This window comes from Sphaeramia orbicularis, chromosome 3 (assembly GCF_902148855.1).
Source record: "Sphaeramia orbicularis chromosome 3, fSphaOr1.1, whole genome shotgun sequence".
In the NCBI taxonomy this organism is placed as follows: Eukaryota; Metazoa; Chordata; class Actinopteri; order Kurtiformes; family Apogonidae; genus Sphaeramia; species Sphaeramia orbicularis.
This window is the reverse complement of record NC_043959.1, coordinates 18,619,526-18,644,603: the sequence shown is the minus strand read 5'-3', so window position 1 is coordinate 18,644,603 and position 25,078 is coordinate 18,619,526. Positions and strand designations below refer to the sequence as shown.

The following is a 25,078-nucleotide window of genomic DNA, read 5'->3' as shown; positions in this document are numbered from 1 at the left end:
ATAATTTTTTTCAAACTAAAACAAAAAAAAAGGAGAAAAATTCTAAGTTGTCATTATTTACAGGTTATTATCACATTTATTAACATACATCCTTGACTGTTAATACCTTTAGTGTAATTTCTCTATTTCATGGGCTGGATTGGAACCTGTTGGCAGCCAGTTTTAGCCCACGGGCCACGTGTTTGACACCCTTGACGTAGATTCCCTGACCTTTGCACACTGAGCGAATACAGTAACTTGAAGAATGTGCACATTAAAGGGGTGAGATTGAGCGCATATACACCTACCGAACAAAAAAACGAATACATGTAGGTTAAAGACAAATGAGTCAAGTACATATTCATAAAGGAATGGTGTCACAAGTGCCAGTTACAGAAGTGCAGTTCTACACCTGGTTCTGATGATGCCAGTGAAGGTCGGTTAGGAGGATATTGATGCCGAAAATGAATTTAAAAAAAAAAAAAAAAAAAAAAATGGAGTTCTTTTAGCTCTTGACAAAAATAATCATCAACACATGTTTGTATTCCTGACCTAGCGGATGTCATTTTGTGTTTGTCGTTATATTTTCATAAACTCGTGAAACATTTACGTATGCAGATCACATCCAACTGGAACGTGTTTCCTTCTTAAAGGACGAGGCCCTCGTACGCCGGGCCCTCGGATTCGGGGGATTCTCTCTGCAGGCGGAGGTGCTCCAGGGTGTTGTGGAAATGTTTGTTGATTTGCTCCGTTTCTTCACTGGCCTCCAGACTGGGAAGATCCTCCCTGATCTTTTGGATGAGTTGGTTTAACACCTGGACGGTCACCTGAACGGGAAAATAAACACAGACAGTGTTGGATTTGGTCTCCATTACTGACATTAAGACAAAAGGAATAAACGATCAACTAAAGGAAACTTCACTACTGGCTACTGTGGTTTTACTGTGGGGCCAAAACACAGTAATGTCCTGTAATGTAATGTAAACTATCAGCATGTGAACATTATAAGACACAGTGCTTTCAATTTGAGTTTATTTTATCCACCTTTTAGTTTAGTTTTTCCAGGTTTTAGTCTGTTTTAACCATCTTGTAGTTTAGCTTTACTGTCTTTTATACATATTTTACCCACTTCTAGTCTCTTAAAACCATCTCTTAGTCTAGTTTAACCATCCTTTAGTTGGATTTAGCATCTTTTACCTTGGTTTTATTGTCGTTAAGTAAATTTTTTCCACCTTTAGTTTTACTGTCTTTTGTAGAGGTTTTACCAATGACCTTTACACTTTATTCTGACTGTCTGCAAATACATAGCGGTGATGCACTGGTGGTTTTGATCCTAAACTTGTTCTGGTACTCCTGCCGGTCAGAGTTAGGAGCATCAGTACGACACACAACCACTTTAACTCAGATGATCCTGCAGTCATCAGGGTTATTCATATCCATTGTCTAATCAACAGTATTGTCTTTTAAGTAGTAATGTTTATTTTAGTCTTTGACACGTAGGCACAAATGTCATTTTGTACGATATTGTAGTGTATTGAACTGTACTGTTTTGGAATATATTACACTGTTTTGCTTTGTACTGCACTTATTCCACTGTATCACTTTGTATTGCACAGATCACTGTTATTTATTTATTAAGTGGGGACAGCGGATGAAAATTAGCACTGACGCTAACTCCGGCATAGTTACATGTTTATACTGAAATGGAATGTGCAAATGTGTTCATTAATGTGCACTGTCCCATCTAAATAAAGATATATAATAATAATGATAATAATGATAAAATGACAGTAACACTATTTCTCAACCTTTTTTTAAAATAGTACATCTGTGGTGAAGCCCAGCGGGTTCATTATTCACTAAATTTGCCATAAATGTTACCCAACGGCAATCTTGTTCTTCATATCCTCACTAGCATGACAGCACAGTGAAGAGGTTCTACTGATCTGAAGGGAATAGTTTCAGTTCCCTGCGTCGTTTATTATGTTGAAAAACTGACATGAAAAGCATTAAGACAAACTCGCCTGTTACAGGGTGAAAAGAGATGATCATCTCTTTTTCATGTGTTTACCAAAGAGTTTACTGCTAACTACAGGTATAAAAATAGCTTTTAAGGGTCGTTTAAAGCAAAAAGAGGAACAGTTTTCTGGTTTCATACCGCGTCGTTTTCTCGCTCATAGAAGCAGACGTATCTGTTGAGGATTTCGATGAACAGCTGGACTTGCAGTGATGGGTCCATGCACTGGTTGGCGATCTTCAGTGCCTTCTTCAGACACTCCATCACCCTCTTCCCGTCACGGATCTAAAAAGACAACGTTAATGAGTTAGATGTGGAAATATTAGTGAATGTACTGGAGCAGAAATGAGAGAAAAATATGAATCAGAATATTTGATTAACCCCATGGGAAACTATTGTGTGTTACAGTCGCTCCATTCAAGTAGAAGAAAAAGTAGCAGGAAAGAAATTATCATGACAAGATTTTAAAAAATAATAATAAATTTAAAAAATAAATAAATAAAAATAAAAATAAATATACAGGGTGTCCCATAAGTCTCCACACATAGGAAAAATAAACGTTTCTTGACATAAACCATTTTTATTTATATAATATGCTCTATATGACTGCCATTTTGTCAGGAACACATTTCAATGCGTGTCCTCCACTGCTGAAGAACTATAAAGAAGAAATATAAAGAAATACATGTTAGAACCATATGTATTATGTCTCCTATGTATGGAGACTTATGGGACACCCTGTATATATATGTAAATATACATATTAAAACTCTATAAAACACAGAACAGCAATTTGTACAATATGTACTTGACAATATATGATCAATATGATAATTAAAAGAAATATACATAAATAAGTGTTGTGCTATTAAAATTATGTGGTTACTATGTGAATATGTTACTGGGCCTGGAACTGTAAATACATTTAGTTGTTTATATTGTGATTGAAGTGTTTATTTATTTTCTTTCCTTAAATGTACCAGAATGCGCTGTCTTGTTGTGTGCGTTTTGTTTGTAGTATCATTTTTTTTTCCTATGGGTTCTGTTTGTTTATCATGTCCAGTGTCAATCTGTGTATTATGAACACATTACTTGAAATTATAGGTGTTACATTTGTTAAATGTTGTAAAGTTCTATAAATAAAGTTTAAAAAAATAAAATTATGTGGTTAAATAGTAGAATATAGAACAGTAGAACAAACAGCATAATTGCTACCACTGTTAATGCTTACAGTTTATTGTAATTATTTATTACCAATGTGACATTTGCTGTTCATGCTTGTTTTTCTATGCATTTTTGCTGCTCATACTGTGTTTTTATCCTCTTTATTTGCTAAATGTGACGTGTGTGACAATTCTGCCACAAACTGAATCCCCCTTTAATGGAAAATTAATAAAATGAAGTGAAGTGATATCTAGAAACATTACTGGGCAAATATCATACATTGATCTTTTTGCAGGACGATATGTGATTTAAGGTTCCCACCATTTTTTTCCTCCACATTATTATTGTATTTAATAGCAAATCACATTATTTGCACATATACAGGGTGGGGAAGCAAAATTTACAATGAACATTTAGTTGTTTTTTCTCAGCAGGCACTACGTCAGTTGTTTTGAAACCAAACATATATTGATGTCATAATCATACCTAACACTATTATCCATACCTTTTCAGAAACTTTTGCCCATATGAGTAATCAGGAAAGCAAACGTCAAAGAGTGTGTGATTTGCTGAATGCACTCGTCACACCAAAGGAGATTTCAAAAATAGTTGGAGTGTCCATAAAGACTGTTTATAATGTAAAGAAGAGAATGACTATGAGCAAAACTATACGAGAAAGTCTGGAAGATACTATTAAAGAAGAATGGGAGAAGTTGTCACCCCAATATCTGAGGAACACTTGCGCAAGTTTCAGGAAGCGTGTGAAGGCAGTTATTGAGAAAGAAGGAGGACACATAGAATAAAAACATTTTCTATTATGTAAATTTTCTTGTGGCACATAAATTCTCATGACTTTCAATAAACTAGTTGGTCATACACTGTCTTTCAATCCCCGCCTCAAAATATTGTAAATTTTGCTTCCCCACCCTGTATAACTCACACAATTCAATTTTATTCACATAGTACAAATTTGATTCTCCTCAAAAGTTGGTCTGATTATTATTTATTATTATTAACCTTATTTGACCAGGAAAAAAGACTCGTTGAGATTAAAAATCTCTTTTGCATGAGTGTCCTGGCCAAGACAGCAGCAGCATAAGTTACAGACAATATGATTTCATCCACACATCCACATTAAAAATGTCTAAAACACTAAACACATGCATGACTGCTGAGGCTGTTAAATCCTTATAACACCCTCCTCACAACCCTCCTTCAGTGTTTGAATCCCTGAAGACAAACCCCGCTCCTACTCACCTCTTCCCCGTTTTTGTCGGTGCTGCGTCCTGACCAGAACAGATGGGCGCAGATGCTGACGGCCCTGCACTGGTCAGGTTTCTTCAGCAGTTTGGAGGCGGCGAGGGCGCACTGGGTCCTCAGAGGCTCGTGGTTCTCCTCGCTAAAACATCGCATTCGCTCGAAGGTACCGATGATCAGTGTGATGGCTGCTAGCTGAGCTTTGGAGTCGCTGATCTCATCCTCGTACAGAGAAAACGCCTGGTGGTGAGGGAAAAGAAACGGACAAGGATGATGGATGAGAAGGAGCAATAAACATCCAAAATTCATGTGTATTCTTTGGGCAAAATGCTTTTATACATATGTTGAAATTAGAAGGAGCACCTCTGAGCTGATAAATGTATATATCCTACAGAGTTGTATTATTTACTTCTACGACTGTTTAATTCTACTGTATAAGCACATAATTTTAAAAACACAACAATATTTTTGCATACTTATTTACATATATTTCTTTTAATTATCATACTGTCTAGTACATATTGTACAAACTACTCTTCTAACTGTGTTTTGTTTTTAATATGCATATTTGGGATATTAAATTCCATTAGATTAGACAGAACTTTGTTGATCCTTCCGGCAGAACCCTTGAGGTTCAAATAGCAGCACATACACCACATATACACACAAGAAATACCACAAGAAAATCGAAAAACAGTAATTATAAAAAAACAGGATGGAAAAATTGCAATTGCGCATTGGAAAGTAACAGTAGAAACAACAAGTAGCAAAGTAGCAATAATATATATATGTGTGTGTGTGTGTGTGTAATGATTAGATATATTTTTTCTTTTTGTATTAATAATTTCTTTCCTACTACTTTTTGCTCTAGTTGAATGGAGCAACTTTAACACACATCCCCTGGGATTAATAAAGTATTCTGATTACTATTATTCTGATTTTGCATTGTCTTTATACATGCACTTTTTTTTCTTGCACTTTGTTCTGTTGCTGTCTTGACTAGTGAATTTCCCCATTGTTGGATCACTAAAGTCTCATCTGTTCTATGGAATCAGGATCATGCTCCTTCACTGGGCTGATAATTCTATTAAACATTTTACCTGTGACATGAATTCATATGCTACTGTCTCGTGGTTCTCGAAGCCAATCTCTCCTGCAGCCAGCGCCCCCTGCAGGAAGAGTCGAAGAGGCAGCTCTGCCAGTTCGGCCTTGATCAGAGCACTGATAGTCTGGTGGGCGAAGGAGAAGATCTTCTGACATTTCTTCTCCCACTTGTCGTCCTAATGGGAAACAACTGTGATCAGTGACGCATTTAATAACAGACGAATTATACAAACACAATGCAAATGTATTCAGAAATAAAACACGGTGTCGAACCGTCGAGGAGTTCTCCTTGTATCTGAATGCGAGCTGATAGGCAGCGAAGACCAGAGGAGGGAGTGTGTATCGAATTCGTTGGTTTCCACCTGCACCGAAGTGTTTCCGGGCCGTATTCAAAATCTGACGGAAAAAACACAACATGTAAGTGAACAAGATAAACAGCAAAGACCTGAAATACGTCACGGTTTAGGAGGAAAAGGTACAGTTTTATACAGAACATCCACCAATATGTCTGTATGAGTAGTGTAACCAGCTCAAATAAATGATAAACACTGAGTCTAACATGTTAAAACACAGTTAGTAGAATTAAACCTATAAGGACTCCCATTGTAACAAGTGCCCTAGATTTCTTTACATTTTTGCAACAAAAGTGCCACAAAATGTCTTTTTGCCAATTCCTTCACGTTTTTGCAAGATCTTAACTTTCAATATCTGGCCGTTAATTATAATTATATGTAATAAATACTTAAAACAGCGTGTTATAGCACAAAAATAAAAAAAGCAGATGCTAATTTTTATCGTATTTATTATGAAAAACAACTGTAGATGTTCATAACGAAACTTTGAGCTTTAAGAAACAAACTTTCAACTATTTTACGTGTTCAAACATTTTACTTTGACTACATCATTCTGTGTCCACGTTCTTCTTATTTTTAGTTCTTTCTAGTCATTTCTATTCTGTGATAGTCTGTGTTCACCTTCTGTCTAGTTGTAGACAGAGCCCCTCATTTCACTGACAAAAACATTCATCATTTGATTCAAATACATAAACTGCATGTGTGTATGCACTAGATAGATCTGCAAATAGATTTACATTGAAAGATACATTTATATAATATTTACAGCTAAAATACAACTATCAATGAACTCTAAAAAACACAAAAATACAAATAAAAACAGTGGAAAAAAAAAACAGCTAAACTTGACAAAAACATGGCACTAGTAGAACACTCCAAAACAGCACTATCAATATTATATATGATTATTTACAAGAATTCACCACTAAATCCTCACTAAAATGCTGCTAAAAGTTATAAAAATCTTGCCTCTCTCTCTCTCACCGACTGCACTCTGCTGCTCTCTGCTCCACCCACTTCCACCCCTCCCCTCAGCCAATGCAGGCCTCTACACTATTGTGTCATATAGTAATAGTGGTAATGTGAATGTCCCGTAAACACCCACCAGGTACTGCTGGTCGGGGTCTTCAGAGTGAAGCAGGTGGATGAATCGTCCTACGAGGCTCTGCTCCTCAGCAAAGTCCTCCGGATCTGGATCATCTGACGGTTGGTCTGGCTGGTCCTGGATCAGCGTGGACACCAGGTTCAAGATGGCATCCACCTACACACACAGTGGAAGAGGAGGCTTTAGTTTGTATTCGGCGCGTTTTGACTCCTAATATGAACTAATGAGACGTTACGTATATTATTTTAACATCATAAAGGTCCGAGCTGTGGATCCGACCTGCTCCTGGGCCACGATGGTGGTGTTGTAGTCCAGGGTGTTGCTCAACACATAGCAGCTCATGCTCTTGCGTGACTCGTAGTCGAAGTATTCAAAGAGTGGAGGGAAATGCTTGAGCTGCTGTACAGTGAGGATGTTGTTGTAGGTGTCCACCGGGATCTTCAACAGTCTGGTGAGTTCCTTGGACACCGCGCTGCTAGTGGCTATGCTGTACAAAGGAGAAGAACGGTTAAAGGGTTAAATAAGAGCGATACAGGAAACGACGTCCACTGTCTGTCTTTAAAGGAGCCATCTGTAATACTTCCAATTTAAAATATTCACAAGTGACTGGAAGTTATCATTAGTGTGTAGCTTTTTCCTGCTGGTCAGGGTTTAGTTTTAAATATATGTACCTGTTTTATTGATCTGAAACAGTTGGATAATATTCTTCAGCACATCTGTCATGTTCAACCTCTGACAGAAAATAAATCGTATTTAAATCAAAGATAACCTTCTGATGTCTTCACAACTAACTTATGAGTAAGGGAAAATTAAAGCTTGATGAAAATAGTGATTTAATTTATATCGTGATACATATTGATATCGTCTGATATGAAAAAAATTATCATGATATGATTTTTTCCATATTGCCCAGCTCTATTAGTTTGTTGGATTTTGTTTTTATTGTAGGGAGTGATATTTTTGATTGATTGATCATTTATTTTGAACATGTGAAAGTGGAAAGAAAAAAAAGAAAAAAAAGATATACATGTACACATACAGAAATCTACACTCCAAAATACATACAAAGAAATCTATTTACAGGGTGGGGAAGCAAAATTTACAATGAACATTTAGCTGTTTTTTCTCAGCAGGCACTACGTCAATTGTTTTGAAAACAAACATATATTGATGTCATAATCATACCTAACACTATTATCCATACCTTTTCAGAAACTTTTGCCCATATGAGTAATCAGGAAAGCAAACGTCAAAGAGTGTGTGATTTGCTGAATGCACTCATCACACCAAAGGAGATTTCAAAAATAGTTGGAGTGTCCATAAAGACTGTTTATAATGGAAAGAAGAGAATGACTATGAGCAAAACTATTACGAGAAGTCTGGAAGATACTATTAAAGAAGAATGGGAGAAGTTGTCACCCCAATATTTGAGGAACACTTGCGCAAGTTTCAGGAAGCGTGTGAAGGCAGTTATTGAGAAAGAAGGAGGACACATAGAATAAAAACATTTTCTATTATGTACATTTTCTTGTGGCAAATAAATTCTCATGACTTTCAATAAACTAATTGGTCATACACTGTCTTTCAATCCCTGCCTCAAAATATTGTAAATTTTGCTTCCCCACCCTGTATATAATATAATATTTTAACATATTATATTATATTAGAACTGGCTAAGGCAGCAACAGAATAAAGTGCAAGTAAAAAAGTACAAAAGACAAACAATATAAAAAAAATAAGAGTATATAAATATAGATGCTATGTGGATTACAGATATAGATAATATAATAAAATGATAGAGTATATAATATATAGATACATGTAATCTATCATGTGAATACTTAAGACCTATGCCTTAATAATTGAACATATATACATCTGATTTATTCTGTATATTATATGCCTGAAAAGGAGTAAGAAGAAGCAAAACTTATTTTATATACTTACCCCATTCAGTCATAAATTCAATACTACAATAGTAAAGTCGATATTCAATCACCTTTCAAATAATGTAACACTGATCTTAAATTGGATTTAAGGGATTAAGCCAATTTAAGCAATAAATCCTGCTGCTGTAAGAACCAGTTTTCAGAAAGCACATAACAACGTAAACCTAAGTTAATGTAAACGGAGGTGATTGACAGTTTCACTGACCTATGAGAGCTCTAGGATAAACACTAGACTGATGCATCATAAGACAACAGTGTTATTTTGCCAACAGAGGATCAATCACAAGGATAGACCACCACATTTTACCTCAATCTTCAAAGAGCGAGAGGGGAAAAAGTATTAAAAGTAGTATAAATCAGTACAGGTCGGGCTTCTGTTCTCCATCGTCTATATTATTGTGTGTTAAATCTGATTGGACTTACTGTTCTAAGTTGAGCTTGTTGAATATCTCCACGGTGCTCTCTAGGACCTTATCTACGTAGTCAACACGATCAGGGTAACACTTCATGGCCAGATTGATCAGAGAGACCTGGAGAGAGACCACGTCCTCCGATGGCATATCCTGACGAGACTGGAGGACGAGGATGAAAACATGAGTCAAAACACAAATAAACACACATTAAAAACCTTAAACTCAACACAACCAGAGAAAACACATGCATTCTGTCCACAGTTTAGCATAAAAGGCTAATTAAATTACATCTATTTACACACTGTTCACATTAACCCTTTAACCCCTGAGCCCTGATTCCAGGTAAAGGTTCTGCTGTGAATCTGTGTCTGTTTCAGGTTCATTAAAGCTGCTATGAGTATGTGCCTGTGTTCCTTTTCTTCAGTGGTTTTGTTTTACTCTGTGTTTTAGGGTCAAAACAGGTGGAAGAACAGAAAAAGAGAGTAACTGAAGTTTGACAGGTTTGGACTAAATAAGGCACTAGAATGGACATCAATAAGAGATTTAAGATGTCAAACATCAACTGTGAACTGGAACACACTGAACAACAACAAGGATTTGAATTTGGGCCCAGTAGTTTTAGTTTTGGGCTCTTTTTTTCTAAATCAGTCCAGCTGTTTTTTGACACCTGTTTAACTGCATAAAGCAGTTCCATGGTCAAAACTCAGTAAAACACAGTAAAAAAAAAATAAAGGAAAATCCTCACAACACTGGAAATAACAGGAAAAACAAAAAACCACACAAGGAAACAGTGTAAAAAAAAAAAAAAAAAGCCCAAATTGTCTATTTTTATAGTGAGTTTGTCTCAATGCAATGTCTATGTAAAGAATAGGTCTATTCTATCAGAACGATTTGAAAATTTTCCTATTGAACAAATGGCTGAATTTTTAAAAAATGGGTGTATGTTGTTTAATAGCAGACAGACCTGGATGACGGTCGCCACTTGCTGAGAGAAGATGTCGAACAGTTTGATTTCAGCTGGAATTCCAGGTCCGTCTTCTCGATGAGCAAACAGGGCCAGTCTAAAAACAGAAAAACCACAGCTCATGTACAAGACAAAACGAGACATACTAATGAAATTAAAGGTTTAGTGTCTTAATTTTAGTGAAATCTAGTGGTGAAGACAATGATTGCACTGTTCTGCCCTAAACTCAGCCTCAAATTAAACTCAAACTAAAGCTCTGGTTTGTGTTTTGTTCCAGTCAGTGTTTGGTTTGTCTGGGTTAGTGTTAATGAAGCGAATATTAACCCTATAAGGACTACCATTAGAACAGGCCGCCTAGATTTCATTATGTTGTTTTTGCAATATGTGTCAGAAAATTGGTTTTTTTTTTGCCAATTATTTTGCACCTTACTTCAGGAAGAACTTAACTTTCAATATCTGTCCATTAATCGTCATTACTATATGTAATAAATGCTTGAAACAGTGCGTTATAGCAAAACATAAAAATAACTGACTTAAATTGTTTTTAATCACATTTATTATAAAAAACAACTGTAAATATTCTGAACAAAATTTTATGAGATTATAGAAATAAACCTTCAACAATTTTCCATGTGCTCAAACATTTAAATTTGTCTAGATCATTCTGTGTCCATGTTCTTCTTATTTTTACTTCTTTCTAGTCATTTTTTTCCTGTCGACTGTTTGTGTTCACTTTCTGTCTAGTTGTAGACAGAGCCCCTTAAAACAAAAACTGCTTTTGAAATATGTTTAATTTAAGTCTGTGTCATTGTGTTTTTGCCTCAATGCTGATGTGTTGATACTGTCTAAATTCTATACTGCTTGTATTTACGGAATTACCTTAGGTTGTTTTAGAGCATGGGTTAGGTTTTAGCTCACGTACAAATAGGGATTGTCTTCATAATCAATTGCACTGTTTGCTTAATGTCTTGGGCCCCCGTTTATAAGCTATGGAAAGCTTCTGGGGTTACCCTTTTTACATAATCATATCTTGCAGTAAATTATGAATACAAGTGGCACACATATTTTAAATTATTTGTAAATAAATGTGAACTGAACCCTCATTTCACTGACAAAAACATCCATCATCTGATTCAAATACATGCACTGCATCTGTTTCTGCCCTGGATAGATCTGCATGTAGATTTACATATATATCTAAATATACATCCATTTATATAATATTTACAGATAAAATGCAACTATCAATAAACTGCAAAAATACAGATAAAAAACAGTGGAAAAAAACTGCAAAACCAGACAAAAACACAGCAAAACATACCAGTAGAACACTCCAAATCAGCGCTATCACTATTATATACTATTATTTACAAGAATTCACCACTAAAAGCTCACTAAAAGTAATAAAAATCTTCCATCTCTCTCTCACTGACTACACTCTGCCGCTCTCTGCTCCGCCCACTTCCACCCCTCCCCCTCAGCTAATGCAGGCTCTACCCTAATGTGTTATAAACCAATAGAAAGACCCAATCTCAGCTTTAGATGTTGTTTGAATTTTGTCAATAGTGAATGATCAATGATGGTGGATGAAAAACTGTCGCCGGGGCAACAAGATGATTCCCAGTTGCATGTCGGTGACACTGGGAGTAGTTAAGTATCAAACCGTACCTGTCAATCAGAGCGATGATGATGTTCTTGACGTTGACGTGTTGATGGAGCTCAGCACAGGAACGTAGGAAGGGGTTAAGGGTCTGAAGATGGAACTCATCTGGGAAAACCTGAAGGGACCAAAACAGATCCAGGTTAGTCCAGGACTGAGGACCTGAGCTCAAACCATTCATCCAGAAACAAAATACATCCGAAAATTATATAAACTAAATACACAACTGATGAAAAAGGCCAGAACACAAAAACTGCACAGAGTAAAGGAACAATGGTCTACAAGTACAAAAACAAATGCACCACAACCTCAAACACAACTCACTACATGAACGAAATCTGATCATTTGATGATTTAGAAAAGCCAGATCCAAGTCAGTATCCTGTTCGAACATTTTAATTTAGGCAACATCTACACCATGTCCACACATAAATCTTCACTTTAAATCTGTGCTTTATGATGAAAACAATCTGTTTTCTGACAGTTTTGGAAGGACATGTCATGTAACTACACAAAAGCTGTTAGCAGAGAAACGAGGACAGATTCACCTATAATTCAGGTTTCCTGTTGAATTAACAGATGTTTGTTGGTGGAACTGTCTAGTTTTGTTCCTTAAAAGGTCACGTGACAGAGGTGAAACGATAAAACAGATCCAGAGTGTCGATGTTTTTAAACATCTGCACCAAAAAGTCGTTCCAGGAGGTTAAACGGCTGGAGTGGTGTGGACGATGGTAGAAAACACATAAACTAAAAGGCATTTTAAGATAATACAGATTACATGAACATACCCTTGGTTTAATTAGGCTATTAGGGCTGGGCGATATGGAAAAAATCATGACGATAATTTTTTATCATATCAGACAATAGATATGTATCACAATATAAATCAAATCACTATTTTTGTCAAGCTTAAATTTTCTGTTACTCACAAGTTAGATGTGAAGACATCAGAAGGGGGGAGAGAGAGAGAGACTGTCTTACCGTCTTTAAAGCATCTTAAGTTTCATTTTCAGGTTTACAGCTGTATGGTTTGTATGGTATTAGTATTGTGGTAGGCACGAACCGCAATCTATCTATCTATCGAAATGGTATCGGTCTCATATTTATATTGAGGAAAAGTTATATCACAATATAAATCGTTATCGTTTTATTGCCCAGCCCTATAGGCTATTACTAAATACATACTTAAATTACATACTTATACACTGATCCCTTGCCAATTCGAGCTTTAAGTTCTGCGGTTTTAGTTATTCGCGGATTTTTTGTAAGTGTTATTTTATATAAAAATGTTAAAAGAGAGAGAGAGAGAGAGAGAGAAAACGTAGAAATGTCAGTTCATGCATGCCCATGTACATGTGTTTGTGTGTGTTGATGCTCGAGACCAAAGAGAGCGAGAGAGAACTGATTCGTTTCTTGTGCGTATGAGAGGAAAAGAGAGCTGGGAGTAGATGTGCGTGTGTACGTATACGATGGATAAGCGTCATGAATGAAGAGAGGAGAGAGTACGTATCAGCTGTTAGTACGTATGCACGTGTGTGTGTGTGTGTGTTTTGTCTACTTATTCATAAAATATATTTATTTATATGTAATTTCTTTTATGTAATTTATACATGTAGTACATATTATCATTTGTATACATGTACATTAAATTTATGTATATATTTTTGTGCATGTACATGTCCGACTGACATTTTCTTGTGTTATTAATCATTCTTTTCTTTCAGATGTTTTACAGTACGTACATGTACATGTATCCAATCTATATATGCATGTATACATGTACTAATCATTGTTTTCTTTTATATATATCTCATTTATTTCATAATTATTACATTTGCAGTACTTATATACTATTTATAGATACATACATACATGTACCTAGGTCTAGGATAGGCTTGGGGGGCTCCGGCTCCAGTTCACGGATTTTCATTTTCGCGGGGGGCGCCGGTCCCCATTAACCGCGAAAAATAAGGGATCACTGTATATCAATGTTACTACTAATATTATCACTTTATAATAATTATTGTTAATAGTTCTGTTATTATGAAGCACTTTAAGTGTATATATAAATATATATACACACACACGCCAAATATACATATTACAGCACTCTACTAAACCCAATTAGAACAGCAAATCATAAAATATGTGCCAGACAAATATTATCAACATAAGTAAAATAAATATAAGCAACTAAGTGTGAAAATAATGTTGTGTGTAATTATCATAATTATGTGGTTATGAGGTGGAATTAAAATATAAATGTAATATTGTGCAGATTATAATATTATAACAAAATTATTTATTCATTATCATTCATTATTATCACTGCTTATTATTTATTTCTACTAGTACTTTCTACTGTGTAGTTGCCTGTTTTTCTATAGTTACTGTTATCACTATTTTCTTATAATAGTTCATATATGTGTACATTCAGTTTTGCGCTGCTACTGGAACCTTAATTTCCTGAGGGATCAATAAAGTTTTATCTATTTCCTGTTCTATCCGCGCCTTATTATTCTCAGATATAGAATAAGTCCTTTTATGATGTATAATGCATGTTCGGGTATGAGTCCTGAACTAAAAGCTGACCCCGCCTCCATCGGCTGAATGACATAAACTCCACCTTTAATAGGAGCTCAGTGTCTGCTCTGATCCCATGGTTATTGTTTGTATTCCCAGTATTTACCTGAATGATGCATTCCATTAGATACTCCTGAGCCAACGAGTCTCTGCAGTTCACCACCTGCTCCAACACTCCAGAGAGAACAATCTGTCCACACAAACACAGCATTGCATTATGGGTTGGTGCTTCATCATCAGCAGATTTACAGGTTGGCTGTAGGTAAATGAGTCCAAAATGAATGGAAAATACTGGAAGGAAAACGCTACAACACACAGTCCAAGTCTACGCAAACATCAGGGAAACTGGTTATAGTTTAATTTAATTCACCAACATCTCACAGATGTTTTTATTTTACTTTTTAGTTTTGTTTTATAACTTTATTTGTTATGTATTGGCTTTTTATTAATATTGCTTGCACTGACTGGAATAGCACTGAACACACAATGACAAAGGCTATTCTATTCTATTCTATAAGACAAAGTCGGACCTGTTTGTACTTCTCCACGTTGACGCCCTCCAGCTGACTCAGACGGACCAGGTTGGTACCGACCAGAATCCTCAGCTCCTGTCGTTCCTTTTCTCTCTTCTCTCGGTCGCGGCTGTGACCCTGATGCTGCATTCGAACCCACAATTTGTTCATTTCTGCAAAGTTTAGGAGGACGAAGTCGACAGAGTCGGCGATGTCGCCCGTCATCTCCTCTGTTCCTCTGGTAAAAGAACGAAGAGGGTTTGGGAAACGACATGAATAAGAGGAATAGATGGATTATTTCACTTTTTTATTTAAACTTCTATTTATTCAAGTTTTATGACAATTTTACAAACAAAACATAAAAAACAGTCAGTAAAAATTTAAATTACAATGATGCTACAAGACTGGTTTATGTAACATATGCTTGTGCAACATCACCAGCACACTGAGGTAGTACATAATGTTTGTACAGTAGCTCATATCATATAGTAAAATAAAACACATAAGTGAATCAAGAATGTTATTTCTTTGCAATCAAAGTGAAAAGGAAGACAAGCAGAGAAAGCAAAACAAAAAGTGACAGATATCCATTACGTTACATATTTAAGTCCAAATTATACTGCACTCCCAAAAGTTCCAGTGGCTTCCTCCATTTGAGCAAGAAAACATGAGTCCTTTTATGAATGTAGCGTTCTAGTTTTACCAGTATCAGCATTATTTCACTTTTAATCAGCAACTGAGAAAACTAGCTCAGGGAAGGAAAGATGAACAGTTTTGCCTCCGTTAATTCTGTGAATATACATGTAAGACCAAATAACACATAGTTGGGAGGGTAAGACAAACATAAATTAACAAAGGTCCATAAGTATTAATGTCATGTTTTCCTCTGTTCACAGATGTGACTGAAGAGTGGATTTTCAACTTTAATTCAAGGGAATAAGCACAACTATTGTCTTAACCGTTAAAGAATTACAACCATTTTACCCATAGTCTGTCCATTTTCAGAGGCTCAGAAGTAATTGGACAAAGAAAATGGATGTAATTCCTCAATGGTTAGAGTTCTATTTTAGTTAAAGCTGTTGAATTAAAGCTGAAAGTCCACACTTCAATCACACCTGGACTGTGATGATTTAAGAGGAAAAACTGGAAAATCTGTGTCACATGTCACATGACTGTATGTGATGTCTGGTCGACTTCACATCATTTCACTTGAATATGAGAAAATGATGTAAATTTAACCCTTTAAGAGGATTGGTGCCTCTAGTGACACATTTCTGCATCTACCGTCACTCAAAGTACTGTAACTCCTGAACTGCTACTGACAAAATTCAAACAGCATCTAAAGCTGAGATTGGGTTCTTTCTATTGGTCTGTAACACATAAGGGTAGAGGCCTGCATTAACTGAGGGGGAGGGGTGGAAGTGGGGCGGGGCAGACAGCAGCAGAGTGCAGTCGGTGAGAGAGAGATGGAAGATTTTTATTACTTTTAGCAGCGTTTAAGTGAGGTTTTAGTGGTGAAATTCTTACAATTATTGTATATAATAGTGATTGTGCTGTTTTGGAGTGTTTTTGTCAAATTTCTGTGATTTTTTCAGTGTTTCTGAGGTTTGTATAATTCATTGATAATTGTAATTTAGCTGTAAATATTATAAAAATGTATGTATGTTTCTCTATATATGAAAATCAATATGCAGATCTATCCAGGGCAGAAACAGAAATGAGGGGCTCTGTCCACACTAGACAGAAAGTGAACACAGACTATCACACAGGATCAAAATGACTAGAAACATTTTGTTTGACCATGTTTTATGGTTCTTTGTTATCTGATGATTCTATGTGCTTGAAATAAAACTAAACTAACTAACTAATTAACTAACTAGAAAGAACCAAAAATAAGAAAAAGAGCATGGACACAGAATCTCTAGACAAACTAAAATGTTTGAGCGGATATAAAATAGTTCAAAGTTTCTTTCTATAATCTCATTTTTCGTTATGAACATTTACAGTTATTTATTATAGTAATATGATAAAAATTCAACTCTGTTTTTTTTTTTTTTTTTTGCTGTATACACACTATTTAAGCATTAAACTGCATATATTAATGAAAATCTATGGCTGGATATTGAAAGCCAAGTTCTTCCTGAAAAAAGGTGCAAAAGAATTGGCAAAAGAGACATTTTCTGACACTTATATTGCAAAAACAACATAATGAAATCTATCTGGCCTGTTCTAATGGTAATTAAATATGAGATTTATTCTTTTATTTTGGTTTTTATTCTTCTGTACAGCACTTTGGTCCACTGTGGTTGTTTTAAAATGATTTATAAATAAAGTTGGATTGGATTGGAAATATATTGTGCTCATATTGTGCATAAGGTTGGTTTTATTGTCACTTCTTTCTTTTTCTGTTTATACTTGGGCTTGTGTGTTTTATTGAGCTCAAATAGAATGCTGTTGTAGAATATTCTGATGCATGGATGAATAATAGAGAAGGCAGATGCCGTTCTTACTCTGTTTGTTCTCCGTCGTCGGGCAGGATGTTGCGTGTACACTGCAGCAGGTAGTTTCTGAGGAACAGGCCTCTGAGCGGGTGTTGGACGCCACGACACATTTCAACCAGGTCCTTTAAAATGTCCTTACGAGACTGAGGGAAGGAGCGTACGTAGACCACGCCCACGGTGATGAGGAGGTAACTGGGAGAAATGGAGACACAACGGGAATAACAGAGGATGTCAAACTTAAACTGTTTTAATCCTATTTCTGATTTAATGTTGTATTCATGCAGTATCGGCAGACTCCATCAGACACCAACCTCCAGTCGGTTTATACAAGAATCTGCACTTAAACAACACTGAACCCATTTACAGCCACATTAATACTCCGATTATTAGTGATCATGTAAAGAGTATAATCTGATATGTTTTATCAGATAACAGGAGTAATCTGATTATGAGACATCAGGTTAGCACACCTAGATTTGTCAACTGCACATTAGAAAGTACTAGTAGAAAGAAATAATAAAGTAGTAATTAATAATAATAAATAATGTTATATATAATCTACACACATTACATTCATACTTTAATTTCATCTCATAACCACATAACTATAATTACACACAACAATATTTTTACACACTTGTTTATGAATAGTTTCTTTTACTTTTCATATTGATATTTGTTTAGTATATATTGTACAAACTGCTGTTCTAATTGTGCTTTAATATGTATATTTGGTATATATGTATATATATTTAGAGCTATAATATATGTGTGTATATTCAGAGCTTTAAATATATGTGCATATACAGTACACACACATATATATATATATTTTTTGTAGTATTGATAATTTGTTTTCTACTCCAGTGTCTTCATGCATGTATTCTTGTTAATCTGTTAATTCTTTTCCATCTGCACATGTGGAAGAACAATTCAATCATAGAAAAGAGAAGTGATGTAGAAAACAAAAACAGGAAGTTTGATTCTAACGTCACTACGTACGTACGAACTCCGACTGAAATAATAGACTGAAACGTCTAAACCAAGATTTATGGATAACCGTATTTCTGAAGTGCATGTAAACATATCAGATCTGATTATTACAATCTGATTCTAACAGTTATCAGACTCTTATGCTCCTGTAAACAGGGCCACTGATGTGCTACTCACAGCCTGGGGATGATGTTTCCTGCGTACTGGACCAGTTCGTACAGATTCCGCCACCTTCCGTCCCTTTGCAAACTCGTCGGTCAAATAACCTCTAAGTAATGGAGTTCATCTGAGATCGCCATGTCTGGAGAGACCACGTTAAAGACCAACGCCATCAAAACGGGTTTCAACGCTGCTCAACACAACACCGTCATTACAATAAAACCTGAGCCCAGTGTAAAACCATCCCTTCAGTGTAAAGGATACAGAGTTCGTAGTAGCTCTTTGGAGACAGCATTGAGGTTCTCAGCTCCCCCAGCATGTTGGAGGCATGTTTCAGGGCGTCCATGAGCTTGTTCTTGTCCTGCAAACAATAAGACAAATCAATGGAGATGTTTACGCCTTTACAACCGAAAAACACACAATATAAACTCTGTTTTTCCTGACGAATCAACGTCCCTTAAAGGAGTGATATTTTGCTTTTTTAAATGGAATTCTTCCTTTTCCAACATTTCCCTGGGGTCTGCATAAACTGTAAAATGCTTTGTTTGAGTCTGAATTCCTTCATTAATTCAACTCCACAGGTCCATCTTCAACCCTATTTCTGAGTAATGACACCAGAAAGGTGGTTTGGAGCGCTGGCCCTTTAAATGCACATGAGCCACTACAGGCCCTGCCCCCTCCAAGTTGTGGGCTGTGCTGCTCTGTCCCGTTCAACCGACAACTGAACATTTTAGGTAACCGTCTCAAAGTTTGGACATATTTTCAGTACGGACTACAAACGCTGCTGCTGACAAACAATTACAGAGAAATACTGGAGAAATGTTCGTCTGAAGTCTGGACCTTATATGTGCAAATGTGGAGACGGAACTAGTTATAAAATGGAACAAATTCGGGCAGGAATTCACACAGGTTGTAGAAATCCTCTGGATTTTTGCCGGAATGACTATAATGACAGTTTTGCAGCAGCTGGAGGGTTCAAATTCAAACTGTATGAACTATTAGGGTCCAAATACACAAACAAATGAACCAAAAACGAAGAAAAGTGGGTTTAGAACAAATACGACCCCTTTAAACAAAAGTGCATTCTGTGCAGCACAATTACACTGCAAAACAAGTTTGTTAAGAGTTGAAATCTGCACTAAAATAACATTTTTCCTTAAAACAAAGTGCATGATGTCACTAACGACCTATCGAATTTTCCCCGTCACACAATTTGTCAACTGGTTGACAAAGGTTCAAAGGTTCATTTTTTTCTCAGTCATTTCCATGTTTGCACATCTTCTTTTCCTTTGAACTTTCCCTTCAGGTCGTCTCCACAGCCAGTCATCTTCCTCCATTTAACCCCATCCTCTGCTCCTCTTCTCTCACACCAACTGCCTTCATGTCCTCTTTCACCAGAATCCATAAATCTGACTCTTTTTTCATCATAGTATCAAATGGTATCGTGAGTATCAGTTCTCATGACATCCCTAATCTGTATACTCTTATATCAGCATTAAACCATACTGCTGTTCACAAGTGTTCATTTCTGCCCTTAGCCTCGCTTCCACTGCTCTTCCCGCAGCTTCAACGTATGGCTCATCAACTTATTCCTCTGTAGTTTCCACAACTCTGCACGTCTCCCTTGTTCTTATAGAGGGGGCACCAGCACACTGCTCCTCCATTCCTCAGGCATCTTCTCACTCTCTAAGATCTTGTCCATGTTTGCACATGAACAACAAAATCTGTCCTCAGGTCCCAGTGCAATAAGGTAACAGGAAGATAAAAGTAAAATGGTAAAGGTATCTAAAAACAGACACATAAAAACATTCACTCATTAATAACAAATTCCTTAGTCGTTGAAGCCTAATGATGCTAAAAAAACATGTCATTTACATTATGTTGCACTTCTCTCTTATAGATCCATGTAAATCCTACATACTGTCTTTAAGAGCTGCACTGTTGAGTTAAGCATCCATGAAATCCATTTAGGTAAAACAGAAGTATGTGAGCAGCAAGAGCAAACATAATGTAATAAAAAACAAATGAGAGTCAAAACAGCGTGTCCCATCAGTGGAGGTTTGAGTAAATGAAAGGTTTTACCAAGCATCGTTTCATCTGGAACGACTGGACCTTCACAGCCTGAACAGCTTCATCCAGAAGCTTCTCCTGTTCGTCCTGAGGAGACTGTTGAGTGGTCGGCTGTAAAAACCAGACAGAAAACACAAATCGGCATCAGGATTGTGTCCAAACATCATCCACCTCCAAAAACTGCAAAGTCATCTAACTAAACACATTGAAAATATGAACCCTGGTTTGGATTCTCAGGTGTGAAAACATCACCAGGACGGATCATGACTCACTACTTTTCACATCAAGAGAGAATCAATCAGTTAAAAAAAGAATAGAAAAGTGCATCTGAAATGGAAATGATGTTGGATTTGTGAAAGTCTAACCTCCTTTTCAACTGTTTAATTCTTGTGTTTGTGAATGGGTTTCCAGTCATGTTCTGCCTATAGTTTCAGTGAAGAAACAGTATAACTGAATCATGATTTCTCTTCAGCTTTAACAGCCAGGAAACAATCAATTAAAACCATAAAGAGGAAATAAGAAAAGAGAATCAGCCACAGAGAACGACTCACATCAAGTTAGAGAAAATCTTTTAGACTGTTTAACACATGAGTGAAAAGACTGAACTTGACACTAAAGTGATGATTACATGTTGAATATTTATCTTTTATTTGCTGTCTTTCTCTTCTAGTTCTGATTAATTTATTCTGGGTATTAATTATGAGTATCTGCATTTATGGAAGCATTCAGGGATATGCAAGGAATGTGTGAACTGTTGGATGTGTGTGGCCTTTGACCTTTAGGTGACACTGATGAGAAACCATCATGAAAACAGACTCGCGAGCTCAGTTTGAGTTTGGAAAAACACGGTTACTTATTAGTATTGTTTGCTTTATCCAGAATGTGATCTGAGAAGAGGAAGAGCTGTAGAAATTCTGTCAACAGACACCGTCGCCTACATGAGGAATGAGTTCATCTCTGTAACATCCTGGGCTCAGGTGATAATAATAAAAAAAATAATAATAATAATAACGATAATAATAATAATAATAATAATAATAATAATAATAATAATACATTTTATTTATAAGCGTCCTTCAAGACACCCAAGAACACTGTACAACAAGATAAAACAGACAATGCATAAAATACAAAGAAATAAACACACAGATAAAAGAATAATTACGATATATAGAAATGAAGATGTAAAATGGAGAGTAAAACTTATGGTGGGTGATTCCACAGATCAACTGATTTTCAAGTTCTACATGTTTACCAAAAAGCCCATCCTGACTGTGATAAACTGGGGCTGTATCAGTGCCTATGGCTGCTGTGAAAATGCACCATAAGTAGATCCCAATGTGCTGTGATGTACTGTATTTGTATAACTTGTCTGATGGAAATATAGTGGGAAAACGACATATACTTGATTAATGTACTTTTAGTGGCTGCAAAAAAGCTATTACAAGGAACTGGGGAAAGACAGAAACACCAACAAAGGACCAATGGATCACAATTATTGAATGAACATGTACAATGGAAAAAATAACTCACAAACTGTGACTACAAGAAGCACAAATGGACAAAAAAAAGAGAATGAATGGACTGATTACAGTATTCAGAATGGTGGAAGCACTGAATAAATCTGAATGTAATGTCATGTAGTGTACCCAAGCAAGGTTTGTTTTATTTTTGTTTTTGTTGATTATATGTTTGTAAAATTTCAATAAAAACTTAAGCGAACCAAAAAGAAATGCACCGTAAGTATATGTACCACTGATGCAAAGCCATATATTGGACTTTTACAGAGACCTACAGCAGCTCACACACATGGGTAAACACTTTGCACTAAGAAAGTATTTCACTGTAGCTTTCAAACAAAGAAAAGCAACAAAACCTGCTGTCCTGCAAAACAAAATACAGATACAACTGAGTTTTTCTGAAAACAGTGTCAACAGAACATCCTTATATTATTCAATATCTGCACCAATGTGTTGAAAAGCCTGACTGACATCTGTCACACAATTAGATATTTGCAATAAGGAGCACTTTAAGGAGTTATAATTGTGATTTAGACCTACAGTCCTCCTACAGTACTAATAGAAGCTGCAGATGTGTAAGAGTTGTGTTATATTAAAAGCTGTTTCATGCATTATTATGATTGAATTTGAGCTAAAGATACTAAGAAGATACTTTGTATTTCTGCAGATATCCTTAAGATGTCTGGTTACCATGGAGCAAAAAGGTGAAAAGAATAACACAACCCAAGCATAACACTGGTCTACAAGGAAAATGCTTCCAGAATAAAAGTAATGAAATTTTACCACATGAGAGTCACTGATAAAGAAAAATCAAGTAAAAATGCTGGTTGGCTGAACTTTCCAAGATACAGCCTTGGGTCAAAATGTGAAACTCAAGAATAAACAAGAGAATGGGTTTGACTCAAAAGGAATATTTGTCTCAGAGCTACAAGATCTACTTCAAAACACTGTCTGCACATTAGAATACATTCACTTTACAGGTTCTATTTAGTGGAAGATTTATAAAACTATTATATAAATGTGCATAAACCATATATATGTATAATAACACTTAATCATATACCTTGAAAACATCAGCAAACCAGCACTTTTGTCATTTATTTTCCAATTAATCTTATTAAAATATGTAACATTTAGCACATTTAATCTCTGAAGCAAATCATTTCTAAAAAACATTGTAGAGCAGTGTAATAAATGACAATAAAAACAGAATAGACAGAAAATAACATCAGCATCAGCTCCGGGTCAAACTGTTCTACTAAATATTAATATAAGTCTAGAATGTCTCCCCATATTCTGGTTAAATGGACCTGATGACCCCAGTCCATTCCAGCTTCCATTAAACCACAACATGGTGGAACATCACGTAAAGAATGTTTAATTCCATCTCAGTTCCGCATCCAGGATGATCTATTAACGGTCCACAGGCTGAACCGGGTCAACAACACAATTTTCACTGCCTCCAGTTTGGACATAACAGTCCTTAAAATTAAAATAATGCATCGTATGCAGCTAACAGCTGTCACACACTGTCACACCGTCTTTTGTCCTAAAAATTACAGAATATACAATCCTTCACCCAGTTCACAGAGCATTTCACCTCACATCAGGGCTTAGAAATGACTGAGTTTCTCACAGATTTCGTACATATAGTTAAAAGGGTTAGCTTTAGCGCGTCGGCTAACTGACGTCCGACGGAAGCGTTAATGTAGGCCAGAGCCTCTGACAAACAGGCGGATTCCACTTCCAGACACACACCCGCTGCACCGGCCGCAGTTTAACACATTTAACGACACAACAACCTCCAAATGCACCGCTTAACACTCAGTTTAGAGTAAAACTCACCATGGTTTTAGACGTGAATCAGGTGAGCGGGTAGACTCGGCTGTCATGTGATTCAGGACCAAGACCGGACTGAAACTAACCCGGAAGTGTCGCAAAGTGCCGTTCCTTACACGGCCACTAGGGGTAGTACTGATGAGAGGTTTTTTATTTATTTATTTATTTATTATTTTTTATTTATTTATTTATTTTTTTGAACGCAATAAAAATACAATCAAATGACAAATTTATATATCAAAACTATAAAAAAGGAGACAACAAAAAACAACAAAATAAAGTAATAAATCAACTACACTCAGGGGTCTGCTACACATTAAATTTAAAATCATGACATATTTTAATTGTTTTGATTAATTTTTTGTTTTTCTTTTTCAAATTTTCAATGTTGTTCCAATATGTTTTGAGATCTGTTTTTCTGAATTTATAGAAGGAGGGTACTTGTTTTTGCCAAATAATTTTATGAAAAGAATTTTTCGCTAAAAAAATGATTAAATTAATTACATATTTTTCATTGACCATTAATTTGGATTGGTGACTATGACAAGAATTTCAAATTTGCACAGTAAGACCGATGACCGGTTTATTGTTAAAGGTTTAGTTCCATCCCTTTCTGGTGTATGCCACGGGAAGTTATTATATCAACTTTATAAAATAAAATAAAATAATAAAACTAAATAAAATAAATAAATTAAATTAAGTTTGTTAGTTACTGTGATAAATATAAACACGTGGGCTCAGAAATACTGTGGAAAACTGCTGTCATTTATCACAGCCATCCACCGCATCCATCTTATGAAATAACATGGTGATTTTTTCATGAGTTGTAAGCCCTGATCATCAAAATTAAAACAAAAATTTCAAATTAAATTATTATTATTATTATTATTATTATTATTATTATTATTATTATATATTATTATTATTATTAGTGAA

General features: G+C 35.7%; 1 protein-coding gene across 1 annotated transcript; it reads right to left on the bottom strand.

The window, feature by feature from the left end:
• LOC115416261 (vacuolar protein sorting-associated protein 35-like) lies at positions 1–24,184 on the bottom strand. The gene is given in 19 exon segments (XM_030130012.1): positions 1–806; positions 2,138–2,281; positions 4,418–4,657; positions 5,518–5,697; positions 5,795–5,917; positions 6,980–7,135; positions 7,259–7,466; positions 9,352–9,500; positions 10,306–10,402; positions 11,974–12,083; positions 14,655–14,738; positions 15,079–15,298; positions 17,571–17,753; positions 18,732–18,775; positions 18,777–18,820; positions 18,823–18,855; positions 18,978–19,074; positions 20,796–20,894; positions 24,149–24,184. Coding segments are annotated over 19 exon segments (2,394 nt in total). The 5' UTR covers positions 24,152–24,184; the 3' UTR covers positions 1–626.
• Positions 24,185–25,078: the final 894 nt, after the last annotated feature.